Here is a 16,744-nt window from a genome sequence, read left to right on the forward strand (position 1 = left end):
TTGCCGGACCCTTCCAAGCGCTGGTGATTTCTCCTGCTCCAGATTTTCTGTATACTCTTACAAAATTGTGAAGAGAAAAGATCCATCTTTTTCCTTTTCGATTGATAGTTTTCTTCGGATTTGGAGGAGAGAGTGTGTGGGATGCTTTAAATAAGGAGAGAGCATGTGGTATGGGACTTAAACTAAGTGTGGGAGAAACTTGGGAGAGGCTTCCAAACAGAAATACATTCCACAAAGCCGGTTTGACTAAATATTATATGAGGGCACCTGCAGAAATCCAATAATATCATGCAAAAATCCAGCCGGAAGGATCTACGTCGCCCAACCGTTTAAGTCACTCCTTTAATATTGTTTAGGGAAGTGAATTATTCGCACCCCTCTAGGGTATTTTCGACTACTCTTTTACACTAAGAGCTGTCCCAAGTAAAAAAAAGGGTGGCGAATATTATATCATTTCCTTGTTGGGTCGTTATAAATGGAATTGGCCGCCCTGGCCTTCAGTTTGGCATTCCTCGAATAAAATACCCGGAAAAAAAAATGTGTTACTCTCTCTCTCTCTCTCGTTCACCAATTGGGAGCAGGTGTAAAACTTGGGCTGCTAGCAAGTCATTCAACCCAATTTTGGCTCAGGTTGGGTTGTCATGTCCTTGGGTTGGTTAGGATCTGAATAGGTTAAGACGATATTTGCCCCTACCAATTATATATGCAAGGAGAACCACGAATTCGCCTCCAAGATAAAATGAAGTGTGGTGAATTATTCACCAATTATTTGATGTTTTGCACTGAACGGTAAAATGTTGGAATTTCTACAGAATAACAGACCACTTGAAATTGAAAGGTTTTCAAGAGAGTTGAATTCTCAATTTGGAAATTCTCCACAATGGAACGTTTTGCACTAAACCGTAACAGATCCTAGAATTTCTACAGAATAACAAACCACTTGAATTTAAAAAGTGTTTAAGAGAGTGAAATACTTTATAAATTCTAAATTTGGAAGCCTCCACAGTGGAATTTCATATATTCCTATAAATGGCAAGTTTCTGCTTTTTTAATAGACCTTCCGATGTCTTTTCCCTGTGAAAAAACATTCCTAGAAGGAACTTTTTAGATCGGTTTGAAATGTGACCTTTAGATTGTGCCCAACCACGATTTTATAGTTCAGATCAATTCTGGAGTGACTATTAGTTTGTGTAAAACCTCCGCACTCTCCCGTGGCCGCGAGATAGCGACCAATCAATCCACAACCCGGATCACAACTGATCGGCTTCGATTGTTGGTATCCCGATTCAACGCACCAAATCACACTCAATCCAGCAGTAGTCGTTGAACACATCCGAGCGCGATCCTACAGTCTGGATCACATCCGCTCGGGATCACCATTGGATTACATTGATCTTGATCTAACGACCCAGGTCCAATCTGGAAAAAAATCAATCATCCCTACCGATGCGTCATGTGAAGTGCAAAGTTCTTGCCCACGCCGCATGCAGATCCACCATTTGCCAAAACCCACATGTGCTACAAAAGCAAGAGAGAGAGATAAGATAAGCTATATAAACATCTCTTCAACTTTTTTACTTTCCTTTATGGGACTATGTTTTCTTCCAACAAAGCACTTTTTCATTTCTTTCAATTAAGCACCCACTTTACAAATAAAATGCACTTTTTCATAAGAAACAGAATCGTTTCCAATGTGTATATTTTATTGATGCAAATGTATTCAATATATAGAGATAGAGAGTGTGCCCCAAATAGGGAAGAGAATAAATTTACAATGGTTGTAGTCCCATGATGGAGGGGATGATGTACATATTAGGAAGATTGCATCGGAATGCATTGACCAAGGATTTCCAAGATGGCAGCTACTTGCCAAAAGGCTTCTTGCCAAACGGCTGTACATATTACAGTCAGCTACTTGCCAAAAGGCTTGTTGGCAAAAGGCTTGATTTCCTAATAAGCTTGATTTCCTAATACTCCCCCTCAAGTTGGGTATGGATATTGTGAATGCCCAACCTGCGAATGAGATGATGAAATTGAGATGCACCGAGGGGCTTGGCAAATATATCCGCGGGTTGATGGGCTGTGGAGATGTAAGCTGTGCGGATCAAGCCTAACTGGACTTTCTCACGAATAATGTGGCAGTCAATTTCAATGTGTTTTGTCCGTTCATGAAAAACTGGATTGGCTGCTATGTGTAAGGCTGCTGTATTATCACAAAACAGAACAACTGGTTGTGGATGATGAATTTGAAGATCTTGTAATAAATGGAGTAGCCATGTAATCTCGCAGCAAGTACTTGTCATGGCTCGATATTCGGCTTCAGCAAATGAGCGTGAAACAGTAGATTGCTTCTTGGACTTTCAGGAAATTGGAGAAGCACCCAACATAACACAGTAGCCAGTAATGGAGCATCGAGACTCTGTACAACGAGCCCAATCTGAGTCGCAGAAGGCAGTAAGTTGAAGAGAGCTAGAGGATGACAGCAAGATGCCCTGTCCGGGTGTTTGTTTGAGATAACGAAGAACTCGATGGGCAGCGTCTAGATGTGGTTGGCGTGGCTTCTCCATGAATTGGGTAAGAATTTGGACAGAATAAACAATATCCGGCCGTGTGATAGTGAGATAAATGAGACGGCCTATGAGACGGCGATAACGAGATGGGTCTGAAAGAAGCGCGCCTTCATCTTTTGTGAGCTTGAGATTTTGCTCCATGGGAAATGTTGCGGGACGTGATCTAAGAAGACCAACTTCACCCAGGATTTTCAAAGCATATTTCCGTTGTGAGAGATAGATACCTTTGCTAGAGTGAGCAACTTCAATACCCAAGAAGAATTTAAGTTGACCAAGGTCCTTGATCTTGAAGCGGGTATGAAGGAAATTTTTGAGAGCAGTAATTGAACTCAAATCATTTCCCGCAAGAATGATGTCGTCTACATATACGAGTACTGCAGTGAAAGAAGTCCCAACGAACCGAGTGAATAAGGAGTAGTCGGCTGTTGATTGCTTATAACCAGCGGCGAGAAGGGCTGCTGAAAATTTTGCAAACCATTGTCGAGAGGCTTGCTTCAACCCATATAAGGATTCGTTGAGACGACAGACCCGAGTCTCCCCCTTCCGGGCAAAACCAGGAGGAATCTCCATGTATACTTCCTCATCGAGGTCCCCATGTAAAAATGCATTGTTAACATCTAATTGGTGAAGATGCCAATTGTTAATTGCTGCAACAGCTAATAAGCATCGAACGGTGACAAGTTTAGCAACCGGGGCAAATGTTTCTTGATAATCCAATCCTTCCTTTTGATTGTATCCCTTTGCTACCAAGCGGGCCTTGTAGCGTTCAACGGACCCATCTGAATTGTATTTGACCTTGTACACCCATTTGCATCCAATGGGTTCCTTGTTAGTTGGCAAGGAAGAGAGTGTCCAAGTGTTGTTGGCTTCCAAGGCTTGAATTTCAAGAGCCATGGCGTCACACTATTTTGGATCTTTAACAACTTTCCGAAAAGACTTTGGTTCTATAATAGAAGAGATAGTTACAGAGAAGGCTCGGTGAGATGGGGAGAGTTTATCATAAGAAAAGAAATGAGAGATTGGGTGATGAGTACTTACTGTAGGTCCTGCTATTGAGGGAAGTGACGAATTGGGTGAGGGATGAATGGCAAGCTCACAATGATAATCCTACAAGTAATTAGGACGATGTCGATCCCGTGTTGGTCGTCCAGAATTATGAGGTGCAGGAGTTGATTCCAATGGTTCATTAGGCGGATTTTGTCTTCATTAACAAGTTGGCTGTTGTGAGATGCAACAAACCATATGTGAAATGCCTTTTGCGATGGACACAAGCAAATCTCTTATTTTGAAAATACTCCAACAATTTTAAATTTTCATTGTTGCCAAGCATGACCTATAAAAAAATTTCCTAATCTTAATTCCCCATTAAAAGAGATCGTAATTTCATAAGGATACAAAAAGCTAAAAAAAAAAAAGCCAAAAAAGTCCCGCTTTATTGTTGCTTGAAGGGATATTTTTTTGTCAAAAAAAGGTTTATCATCCCATGTATGTTAATAACTAATTGGCATAAACATTAGATACGGTGATTAATTTAGGGACATGATATTTTCACCCCCTCTGCAGTACGCATTGCTCCTTTATAACAGTGGGCAACTTTATCGCTCTTTGACGTCGAATCACGTTAAGAAGGGGGCGAATGCGTGCTGCATGGGGGGTGAAAATTTCATCCCCCTTAATTTAATGATAACAATCACATGTTTTAAAAAGCGACCCTTACACCTCACTCCATGCTCCCAACTCTTCACCTTTAAATTCTGTGGGCTTTTCAAGTAGTTTTTTAATATTATATACCGGCAGCATAATTTTCAAGGTAGGTAACTAGGTAAGGTAGAAATGTTAGATTCATCTATGCCCAATGAAGTGGTGACGTGGTTTTGTTAGGTAGAAATTGGGGGTGCACGTGTTTGTACCCAACTTACCCACTACAGACCAAACAAAGATATGTGTGATGGGGTATGATTGGATTATTATAATTAACCCAACAAATCTTCTTCCAATGATATGGTTTAAAATTTTTAACTTTACTATCATATGCTTGCTGCTAAAAGGTGCTAATGGCATGGCCCGGCCTCTAAATAATTAGGTCAAAAGTTAGACGAACTTAGATCCAGCCAGGACCAATTACATGTATGGGTCACCCCTCGACACTGTTGCGGTCAATTGGTGGCATTCTAGAAAGGCACGTGGTATATTCGTCGAAGGCTGTGAAACAACTAATCAAGAATGGAATGATATATAGTTAAATCACTGTTCGGTCAAGTGATTTGGAATGCAGTATAATCAGAGAAGATTTTGTGAAATTTGGGATCTACTCTTAATAACGTTGAACCTATGCTGTGACTGGTGCAATCTAAAACGTTGAAAGGATGTGTTTCTTCTACTCTTAATGATATTTATAGCCAGATGTTGGTGGGTAGTAGATATAGTGTAGAAGTGGCCGGGGCCGCTTCATATGAGACAATGCTAGATTCTTATAAATCTGGTGCACCTATACTAAGCAAGATTCAAGTACAAAAGATATCTTTCTTTAATGAACTTGTCTTGTTAATAGCATGTAGACTAAATGGGTAATTCCAAATGTGGAAATTATAGTCCAACATTAGCATAGAATCACGTATTTACGCCCTCTTCCTTTGATAAATACACTCTTCTCTTATTCCTAAATAAACTCCTTCCTTGTTTCATTGGCCATTTCCTAATCGAGAATGGCAACAAATCAATGGAAGAAAGTTCAAAAGAAGAAAGGGGAGAGAGCGTATCGATCAAAACGAGGGGCATGTGAATATCGTCTTCCCTTTACAAAAGTCAAGAATTATGAACATGGCGTGCTTCATGTGATTAATTTTGGCTGAATTAAATAGGGAAGTGATATATTCACCCCATTTTCTCCCTCCATTCAACCTCTATAGTTTATTTTTTACACTACAAGGGGGTGCCCGGGGAATAAAAGGTGGTTAATATATCATTTTTCATTGAATATTATTTCAGCACTGTTACTGGTTTAGAAAACGTGCATGAAATGCAATATGTTCTGAAAAGCAAAAGCAAGAAACGTCAAAGAAATTGAGAGAGCCAAAGAAGAGTTGAAGGGAGTTTTGTTTTGAGAAAATGCATGTGGGACCTACAACAGTGCAAGCAAACAAGACTTAATATCTACACCATATCCTAATTGGTTTAACCAGTGGGACCTACAATAATGCTGGCTCTGCTCAAAACCACTTCGGATTGGGACCCACACTATTTGTCAGAACTGACCGTTCACGTTTATTATTTTTACTTACACGCACAACTAAATAATAAGGAGAGTATTTTTGTGAAAAAAAAGTAGTTGAGAAAAAAACATCTCTGAACAAATCAAAGCAGTGGTCTTCGTTTGAACATTTTACTGTTGAATCTAGGACGGCCCGATTCAAAATATCTTAGCGACGGAAAGTAGGATGAGAGAAATCCTCCTAAACAATTAGGGGCCGTTTGGATATGCAGATTTTAGAATCTGGGATTTCTTCAAAATTGTATTTAAGAGACGAGAAGAAGTGGTCGGCAGTCATTTTGACTCATTTTTTACTTCTCGCCCTTCTTCCGATAGCAAGACAGTAGCAGATCCTCCCATATTTCCAAGTTTTAAAAATATCAGGATGCAGGAGAGATTTTTAAAACTTGAATTTCTCACTTAAAATCCAAAAAACGTTGTTAAGACAGCATACAACAGCTTGATCATGAACCCTCTTCTAGACTGTTTTCAAACTAAAAACATGGATTCAAAAATCCACGTATCCGAACAGCCCCAAATTAGTATCCGAACAAATCATATCTGGGACATGGATGGATCTGATCTGATTTGCATATGTTGATAGACATAAATTTGATCATCTTATAGCCACCTAATTAATGGTTGGAAGTAATAACCTTTCACAGCTACTTAATTAATAGCTCAGATTTTGTCTTATTCATTTAAACTGATGCATCAGCTAGCCCGCGAAATGCCTTCAGGGATGGTCCCTAGCAAATCCCTAGTAATAACCTTTCACAGCTAGTTAATCAGTTTTAAAAAAAATTGTGAGTTTTTCCCATTATCAAAATTCAAAATAGGGTCGTGTGGATATCGAGGTGAAATCATTTCATTAAAGAGGGACATTTATATCATGGATCATTTCACAACAATAATCCTATCGCACTAACTACCGGAAGCAGTTGCTTGACGGCCCTCTCGCGTTTTCCCTACACAACACTTAACGGCGTTAATATCATGATTAAAACCCCATTATTTCCTTTCCCCACCATCTCCATATTTACACATCTCTTATGACAGAAAGAAAACAGTAAGGGCAAAAACAAGAAAACGCGCTCTCTCTCTCTCTCTCTCTCTCTCTCTCTCTCTCTCTCGATCTCTGTTTCACTGTTCTTGATGGCGTCGGAGAGTCAGAACTCCGGCGAGGATTCCGGCAGAACTCCGGCAATCGTCCAGAAGGCCCTACAGCTCATCGTCTCAGGCGAACCGGACTCCAAAATTCAGGCGGCGAGCGAAATCCGGCGACTTACGAAGACGTCTTCGAAGCACCGGCGGCAGTTCTCCGGCGCCATTGAGCCACTCATTTCGATGCTCAGATCTGAAAGTGTTGAATTCAATGAAACAGCGATTCTCGCTCTTCTCAATCTCGCCGTCAAAGACGAAAGGTGAGCTTCTTCTTTTTTTCTAGGGTTCATGGAAAATTGGATTTTATTTTGTAATTTTGAATTTCTGAAACATAGGAGCGAATTCGAATTATTTTCGGCTGAAAATTTTGATGCTTTTCTTAGAGGGGAAGCATGTTCTTTACTTTGGATTCTATGGGAAGAATGTTCTTTACTTCAAAGTTTACTCTTCCTTTTTTTATTCTCTCTTTTTCCTTTTTCTTCTATTTTCCTCTTTTCCTTTTCGCCTTTGCTTTTTTCAGCATCACTATTATTTTGGAGAAATTGATAAAGTTCGAATTTTTTTTTTCTTTCTTTATTTCTTTTTTTTTTTTTTTTTTTTTTTTGGTACTTTTCCTTGTTGGAGTCGGTATTGGTTCGATTAGTTCTTGCAATACATGTTTTATATCTTGCAAGAACTTTGAAGAGCTTATCTATCTAAAAAAAGGTTGAAGAACATGGATTCTGTGTAAATTATAAAATCCTCACAAAATTCTTTTAGATTTTATTAGAGTAACCCAATAATTCAATATGAAAAACCACTGAATCCTGATGTTTCTTTTGGGCCAAAGTAATGTGGCCGGAGATTTAGTTTCTTGGTATGTACTTTTGTTAGGGAGGGTACTTGTGCCTTCATCATATCTGCAGCTTTTCAAAAAATGTCTAGTTGTATCTGTATCCATGGATTAGTGAAGGATGTGGAGGTAATAGGAATTGTTTCTTATTTTATATTTGTGAATCTGGGAGGTAACCCACTCTGCTGAAATGGATTTGGTCCATTTGGAACGATAAGTATGATAGGAACGATAAGTATGATTGAACAGGTAAAAGAGAGTACATGTTACCAATAGGATGGTAGGTACCTAATCAATACAACAGAAGCACCAGGACTGATGGAACACATTAGGCTAGGAACTTAAACTACCTTGGATCGTAACATTCAACCACACTCCCATACGACATCCCCGGCCTCCCATTCTATAATGTCTGTCACTGTGGTTGTTCCAAGTAGCCCTTTTCACAGGTCACTCCCTCCATCCAACTGCCCGCTTCGTCATGGCTTTCACTCCGGTTGCTCCAAATAGCCCTTTTCGGAGGTCACCCCTTCTGTGACTCGAACACAAGATATGGTGTTGGCTCTGAAACCTAATGTTAGGTACCTAACCAATATGGCAAAAGCACCAGGACTGATGGAATGTTTTAGGCTAGGCCCTTACAATACTTAGGATTGTAACATAAGGCTTAAAGATTGAAACTCTCAAAGATGCTGTTTATAGAGTCTAATTCTATAGAAAGATTGACCTCTGCTTGAAATGCTCCGTTTGTGTTGTTGGGGTCGACATTTTTTAATTGAGTTCCATTTAGTCGGTTAAGGATTTCTCTGCAAAAACGAATTTTAATTTGTCTGCCATGCTTGAATGACCTCTGCCCTTCACTTTACTATGTTTTTAGCAACTAACCTACGATGAAGTCAAAAAGTGGTGAACTAGAAAAACCAGATCTTCCATAAACCCCAATTGTGAGTAATTTTACTGCACCGATGTTATTCATGATCTTTTTGTTTTTGTTCATAATTCCATTGTTATGGTATTGGGGAAAAAGAAAAAGAATTCGCATTTACCATCATCTATTCATCATCTTGATGAATCAGAGGTGATGCTTGTGTTTGCAAATTAGAATACCAATTATTAGTGCTTGAGTCAGATTCTCTGGAGAATTTTGAAACCTTAGACTTGCTAGCTTCTTCTGGGTTTTCAATGTTCATGTGATAACTAATGAGATTTGTGGCCATTCTGCCAGCTTCAGTGATGGGATTTGAATTCTTGGACACCCTAGAGTCAATTCTGCAACAGGCTGAATTTCAAGTTCTCATCTCCAGTGTTTTTTGTGTTTACTTCTTCCTCTACTCTTGCTCTTGGTCATTTTCCTTTAATGTGCTTTTATTTCACACAAAACAGATAGTTTGGGTAATGAGATTGGACAAAGAATTTTGGGTCCTACACACACTCCCATTACTGGGAGGGGGTGTTTCCCCATATCATATCAGGGGGTCCCATCACTACCACCAATCCAAGAGGTTCAGGGAACCCTCTCGGAAGGGACTGAACTTTTTCGGTTAGGAAAGAGAACATAGGTCGGTTGTCTTCTCTGAAAATATTTTATTGGATCTCTCATAATGGCTTCTTTTGTCCAATGGAAATTGAACTCTATTAATATGTAGATGCCTAGAAAAGAAGGGTCTGTGGATGTCTGCTACAAGATCTAGAGTGGTCTAGAACATTTAAGACGGACAAGAGAGAGTGGCAAACTGGTTGGTCTCAGTTCCCACAAGTGATACATTATTTATCTGCGTCCATGGGTCCAATCCTTCTGTTATATTCGTTTCTTAATTGAGTGATTTTTCTCTCCATGGATCTGTGATGCTCTTTTCAGTGTCATTTGCTCCATAGCAAGTACTAACATTTCCAGTGATGTCTTTGAATACCATTGGTTCCTGGGAAATAGCAAAGCCTGTGAGTCCCATGTTCAGGATTGCAGATTCAGAATCTTATATTTTCAAGCAGCTTGTAAGGGTGTCAGTAACTATTTTCAGGTAGCACTGAAATTTTCATTGCACTTCCTAACGACAAAGTATGAAATGTGTGCATGTCAGTAACTAAGTTTACATCACACTGTTTACTCTCATGAATTCTCTGTATTTCATATAGTTTTTTGGTTGGTTCCGAGTTCAGACCAGCCCACATGCATTTATAAGATGGGCCTACTTAGTGTGAATCCATGGCCATCATCATGGCACTGTCTTATATTTAGAAATGGAAGCCATCTTAGGCTGCTCAATAGATTATGAGCATTCCAATTCCTATCTCATGCAGAGCGGCAACGGAGAATGCAGCCGGTGAATGCAGCCATCTAATTTAGCTAAAAGACGTGCACAAAGTATAATCAACAGCTTATCGTTAGAAACAAGTAATTAGGGTTCAGACATTATTCCTAGGAGTTGTAAATGTGACAGTATTTTATGATTAGCATGTAGCCTAAAGTTTGTAATATTTCCAAATACTAGCAAGAGAACATGTTCTTTGTTCTTTTGTTTTTTAGATTGGCAACATGTTCTTAGTTCTTTCCTGCCGTATTGCTTTTTTCTTTTTTTTTTAAAAGATAATGACTCTATTATTGATGTAATCAGAGTACATTCATGGGGACAAGGTGTCCCATTCCCACCTATGCAAAAATCTTACAGCACAAACCAGACCCCTCTAACATTATCCCTTTCCTGCTGTAATGTGTTCTTTGTTTTTTCTGATGTCTGCATATATAATCTGCAATAACTAAGAGCTCACTTGGTTTTAACGAGTGCAATGGCAATTACTTTTGAGGTGGATTGCTAATTTGATAAGGCATGTTAGATTTTTAGAAGCTTTCACAATGACAGCTGATTTCTATTTTAATATAATATTCAGTTCTTGTCTTAAAATACCCCTTGCTTTCACAATGACAGCTGAGGGGCGAGCCTTGGCGCAACGGTAAGGTTGCTCCATTGTGACCTGATGGTCACGGGTTCGAGTCATGTAAACAGCCTCCCTGCAAAGCAGGGATAAGGCTGCGTACATCTAGCCCTCCCGAGACCCCGCAATGACGGAAGCCTCGTGCACTGGGACGCCCTTTTCACAATGACAGCTGATTTCTATTTTAATATGATATTCAGTTTTAGTCTTAATACACACCTTCGGTTGAGCTTTACTGTTTTTTTGTTTTTCCCTATAGGAATAAGATCAAGATTGTGGATGCTGGTGCTCTTGAACCACTTATAAGTTTCCTACAGTCACCCAGTTCAAACTTGAGGGAATATGCCACTGCTGCTTTACTTACCCTCTCTGCTTCCGCCGACAACAAACCAACCATCAGTGCCTCAGGTGCCATCCCTCTCCTTGTGGATGTTCTTAGAGATGGAAACCCACAATCCAAAGTTGATGCACTAATGGCTCTGTACAATCTCTCTACACTACCAGATAACCTTCACATCATCCTTTCTGTCCGAGTCATTTCCCCTCTGATTAACTTACTAAAGAGTAGTAAGAAATCTTCAAAAGCAGCAGAAAAATGCAGTGCCCTACTGGAATCCTTGTTGGGTTTTGATGAGGCAAGGACTGCATTGACGGCAGAGGAAGGTGGAGTGCTCACACTAGTTGAAGTTCTTGAGGATGGATCACTGCAAAGTCGTGAACATGCGGTTGGTGCACTTCTAACAATGTGTGAGAGTGATAGATGTAGATACAGAGAAGCAATTCTCAAGGAAGGGGTCATCCCAGGTCTTCTCGAGCTCACCGTTCAGGGTACACCAAAGTCACAATCTAAAGCTCGCACACTCCTCCGGTTATTGAGGGACTCCCCTTACCCAAGATCCGAGTTACATCCCGACACCCTAGAGAACATTGTATGTAACATTGTTTCTCAGATTGATGGTGAGGACCAATGCTTGAAGGCGAAGAAGATGCTAGCAGAGATGGTACAAGTTAGCATGGAGCAGAGCTTGAGACACTTACAAAGGAGGGCTTTGGTGTGCACTCAAACTGAGTTGCCTCTTGCAAATTGTCCTGCAGAAGTTCCTTCAAAATGATTGTTTGGTTAATGGGTTTGTTTTTTATTGAGTTTGGGAGATCAGATTTACATAGATAAGAATAAGATAGAAGGATATGCCAGTCCAGGCCATGATGGTAGCAAGTGATTGGTAAATGTTTACATATGTTTGGGGATTGCATTTGGTTGTTTTCTTTAGTTGGCCTGTAAAATAATCTGTATTTACATCTTGGATGTTATCCTTTAAAAAGTAAATTTGTGTCTTGATCAGATTACTTTCAGAACTGTTGATTTACCCACCAAGAATCAACGACTCTTTTACTTCTTTTTTTTCCTTTTCCTTTTCCTTTTATTTGCTAAGCTGAAGGTAAGTATGAATGTGATTTTATGGAGCTAATTAGGACTGTTAATCTGGGCAACAGACTGTCTTCAAACGATATTAGTCATTCAATACATGGCCTGTTAACTGTAAAGGTGCAGTTAATCAAAACAAAAGCAACAATCAAACATTCAATGGGCAAAAATCAAGCCAATCTCTTTATTTTATTTTATATTTTTCGGTAGGTAAGCTGCGATCGAACCTGCCACCTCAAGGTTGAGAAACAAAGCCTCGACCATAGAGCCACAGGCCCAATCCCACCAATCTCTTTATTTTAGGCTTCTCTTGGCTTTACATTGCTTCTCGGATAATGTACCAGCCAATGATAGTGTAAAACAAAAGGGCTGTCAATATCAGAACAAGAGCTAACGAAGGGAGCTCCCTTATTCTTTGGGTATTTTTTATATGTAAAACTTTTAAAAGGTGCATCTTTCATGTAACCGGGGATGTAGCTCAAATGGTAGAGCGCTCGCTTTGCATGCGAGAGGTACAGGGTTCGATCCCCTGCATCTCCAACACAATTCTTTGGACAAAGATATTTTCGCCTCCACTGTGTAGGATATAACGCGCCCCACTTTTAATGTGGCTTTATTCAAAAAGCAATTACAGTCTGCCCAGAATTCACGTTAAGAGTGGGCGCATTATCTTACAGAGAGGTGGGACTAAATTGTGAGACCTGACCCACCCGGTATGGTTCTTCGGCCCAAGCCCAATGTGAGTTTAGGTTTAGAAACCCAAACAAACACTTGGCCCAACCCAAAAGATGAATATGGATCTCAAGTTATACTTCGGGAATAGAGTGATTTTTGTACTGCTATTCTTTTCTTTTGATTGTAAGGGATGCGATGGACTAACGTGTTTTGGAAGCAGCGCTAAGTTGGCTTAGAGGATGATGTTGGAGCTCTTTAGCAAGAACTTGGGGCTGGAGATAATGCATTTTTCGGGCACAAATGATCCTTTCATGGGTACTAAGTTTGCTAAGTACCATTGGGGGCTTAGCCACTTTGGTGAAGGCCAGCAGAATGTAGGTTACTCGATGAAATAGCTTAGACTTTTCAACACAGAGTGAATAGAGTGATTTTTGTACTACTATTCTTTTCTTTTGATTGTAAGGGATGCGATTGACTAACGTGTTTTGGAAGCAGCGCTAAGTTGGGTGAGAGAATGATGTTGGAGCTCTTTAGCAAGAACTTGGGGCTGGAGATAATGCATTTTTCGGGCACAAAATGATCCTTTCATTGGTACTAAGTTTGCTAAGTACCATTGGGGGCTTAGTCACTTTGGGGAAAGCCAGCAGAATGTAGGTTACTCAATGAAATAGCTTAGACTTTTCAACACATACGTCAAAGTAATTGGGTCATTGAAGTCTTGCGTTAGTCTTAAAGAAATATGGATTTTGAAGTCCTAAAAGGTTTTGCATTCTAATCTTTTACTGTTATTCGGCGAAGTTTGTGAAACCTAGTTGTGGGTCCAAATAAACAAGGGTCTACCAATGGCAAGACCAATAAATGAATGGTTTAGATGATGCATATAGGTGGGCCCAAGAATACTAATCTATTTTGCTAATTTCCATGAGATAAGGGCATTTATGGTCATTTTTATAAGATAAATGTATTTTGGTAATTTTATTAGAAAAGAGCATTTTGTTTATTTTTGAGATAAGGGTATTTTGATCATTTTACAAGAAACGACAGTTTTTCCATTTTTCCTATTTGTTTCCTTTTTTTCTCATGTTTACATGAGATAGGGATGTTTTGGTTATTTTTCATGAGATAACGGCACTTTGGTCATTTTACAAACACAGGGGCATTTTAAGATTTTTTTTCCTTTTCCCAATTTTTCTATTTTATCATTTTTATTCATGAGATAAGGTTATTTGTTTATTTTCTAAGACATGGGTGATTTATAAATTAAAAAATTCCTATTTCAAGATTCTCTATTTTTTTCTCATTTTCCACAATAAAAGGGAATTTTTGGCATTTCCACAAGATGAGGGCATTTTGGTTATTTTCCATGACATGGGTATTTTAGGATTTTTTTTCTTTTTAGAAAATTTTGTATTTTTCTATTTTTTTCATGATACGGGGATATGGTTATTTTCAATACGATTATGGGCATTTGGTCATTTTCCATGACATAAGGTATTTTAGGATTTATTGTGGGAAATGATATCAGCACAAACCATGTTTTGGTAATTGCATTAAACCCAAAGATAACCCACGTTTGTGCAATTATTAAATCATGGTTGTGCTAATATCATTTCCCTTTATTTTTCCTATGTTTTCTCATATTTCACTGATGTAAGCGCATTTAATTGGTCATTTTCCACGACATGGATGTTTTATATTTTTTTTCTTTTTTAAGATATTTTCAATTTTTCTTTTTTTCTTTTTTTCTTTTTCTCATTGTTCATGGGATAATGGTAGTTTGTTCATTTTCCTTAACATCGGTATTTTGAATTTTTTTTTCTATTTAGAAGTTTTCTATTGTTTATATTTTTATCATTTTTTATGAGAGCAAAAGTATTTTGTTCATTTTCAATATTAGGGGAAGGAGTTGCATGGTTAGAACTAGTTTTACCCTTCTGAAAAGGAATCTCAAATGAGCGTTCTAACACAAGAATGGTTTTATGGGGGGATCTCTCGCCCAAATCCAGGACCTCCCGATTGTGTAGGGAGTCTAACCAAGTAGAACTCACCCCTAAAAGCTAGCTGTTAGAGGGAGGATGCCCGTTCCCTTATAACCCGCCCCCATCCCCATCACTTTACCGGTGTGGGACAAATTGCTTTTGTATGGGACCCCAACAATCTCCCCTTTCACGCAGAAGCAATGTGGACCATCTCGCCCCTCCACGCGGCGGCAACGTGGGAAAAACGAGATAACTACACCGGGTTTGATCTTCCCCGAGGGAAATTTCCGCCCTTGAAAGCAAACCGGGTTTACTACACCCTAAGCTCTCATACCATTTGTAAGGAATCTAACCAGGTAGAACTTACGCCTAAAAGCTAGCGGTTAGAGGGAGGGTGCCCATTCCCTTATAACCCATCCCCATCACTTTATCGATGTGGGATTATTTGCTTATGCGTGGAACCTCAACAGATTGACTTGGGTTTTTGGGGTGGAAGCCAAAATTTGGGTAGGACTAACACATTACTCCCCAAGTCCCCTAGAGTTCTAGGAAGCTTAATGCGACTAAACCTCCTTCATGCCCTAAGGTGGAGCTTGTTGAGGGCCTCCAAAAGCACATCAATGCCAGAGGGGTGACCATAGTCCTCCAAGATGACGAAATTCTAGACCTTCGGTTCTTCAAAGGTGGTGAATGAGTGATGCGCTTTCTGTGACAGGTTACATTTTCATCAAGGCTTGCGAAATTTTGAGGTGCGTGTAGGTTTTTTTTTTCCTTTGAAATGGTGAGAATTTATTGATAAAAAACCACAACCGAGACTCACATGGAGCCAAATACAACAGAGCAAGGAATTGATAAATTATAAGAGCAAAAACCGGGCGGGGGCTGAAAATTCTCTATTGCTGCTCTATACACTTCTTTGCGAGCTATTGCAAGCCAAAATTGTCATCGATTGATCGATGAACATATGTAGATCCCACCATCTAATCAGTTAGAGAAATAGGTAATGAACCCGGTACTTGATCACCATTCATTCCATTTTGATCAGATGAATGGACAATGGTGATCTTCTCTCACACGTAATCACCCCTCTTCAAAGAACACATTTCGCCATTGTTGAGACCCACCACTTGCCATGGCCACCCTTAGTAGTGGGCGGGATCCCCACCCCATTTAGGGCAGGACTAATATGGTGGGCCTAATACTTAATCACCACTTGATGAAGATCAGATGGCGATGATTTCGATCTACTCGCTGAAATTCATAGGGGGCAGCCACAGCTGATCCTTCATCTTCCAAGACAGGGAGATGGAATGATCCAATGTGAGTTGATAATTCTTCAACATGTGTCACCAAATCATGCTGTGAAACCAGTCTCTAACGGTAACCCTTGATGGGATTTTTTTCTTCTTCTTGTTTTATCAGGTGATTTCTTGCTACGGAGGAGGGAGGAAGGCTATCCATCGCTTCCCCCTGTTGTCCTGCAAGCAACGTTGTGATTAAATCTGCAAACAAGCTTCTTTGTCCTTGAAAAACGTCTAATTCCTTAGAAGCTTGGATCTCTTTCGAATAGCATTGACAACAAAGGAAGAATCACTCTGTCATAGACTACCATTGTTCGTTGTGTGTAGAAGCAGGAGAAACGTTCGACCACATCTTCCTCCATTGTATAATGGCAAGGTATGTGTAGAGTAAAATTCTTAATAGATTTGAAATATCATGGGGTTTTCCATCCAAACTTACTGAGCTTCTAGAATGATGGTCTTCGGTGCCTTGGTGAAGTAAAGATAAGATTTTGTGGAATGTGATATTGTTAGTGGTAATGTGGGTTTTATGGAAAGAAAGGAATGCGAGGGTGTTTAAGGCTTAGTGAAATCCCGTCCATTTTCTCTACACAAAGGTCATTGCGCTTATACATGT

At 39.6% G+C, this 16,744-nt stretch overlaps 1 protein-coding gene and 1 non-coding gene across 2 annotated transcripts; both read left to right on the forward strand.

The window, feature by feature from the left end:
* The first annotated feature begins 6,726 nt into the window (after window positions 1-6,726).
* LOC143884364 (uncharacterized) lies at window positions 6,727-12,089 on the forward strand. Its single transcript, XM_077387883.1, has 2 exons — window positions 6,727-7,244; window positions 11,007-12,089. The coding sequence occupies exons 1-2, from the start codon at window positions 6,976-6,978 to the stop codon at window positions 11,857-11,859; spliced, it is 1,122 nt and encodes a 373-aa protein (XP_077243998.1). The 5' UTR covers window positions 6,727-6,975; the 3' UTR covers window positions 11,860-12,089.
* Window positions 12,090-12,640: 551 nt separating this feature from the next.
* Window positions 12,641-12,713, forward strand: TRNAA-UGC (transfer RNA alanine (anticodon UGC)). The gene has a single exon. It is a non-coding gene; the product is annotated as a tRNA-Ala (tRNA).
* The last annotated feature ends 4,031 nt before the right edge of the window (window positions 12,714-16,744 follow it).

Source organism: Tasmannia lanceolata, unplaced genomic scaffold (genome assembly GCF_043159265.1).
Source record: "Tasmannia lanceolata isolate RefF3 unplaced genomic scaffold, GAP_Taslan_0.1 ptg000008l, whole genome shotgun sequence".
Classification (NCBI taxonomy): domain Eukaryota; kingdom Viridiplantae; phylum Streptophyta; class Magnoliopsida; order Canellales; family Winteraceae; genus Tasmannia; species Tasmannia lanceolata.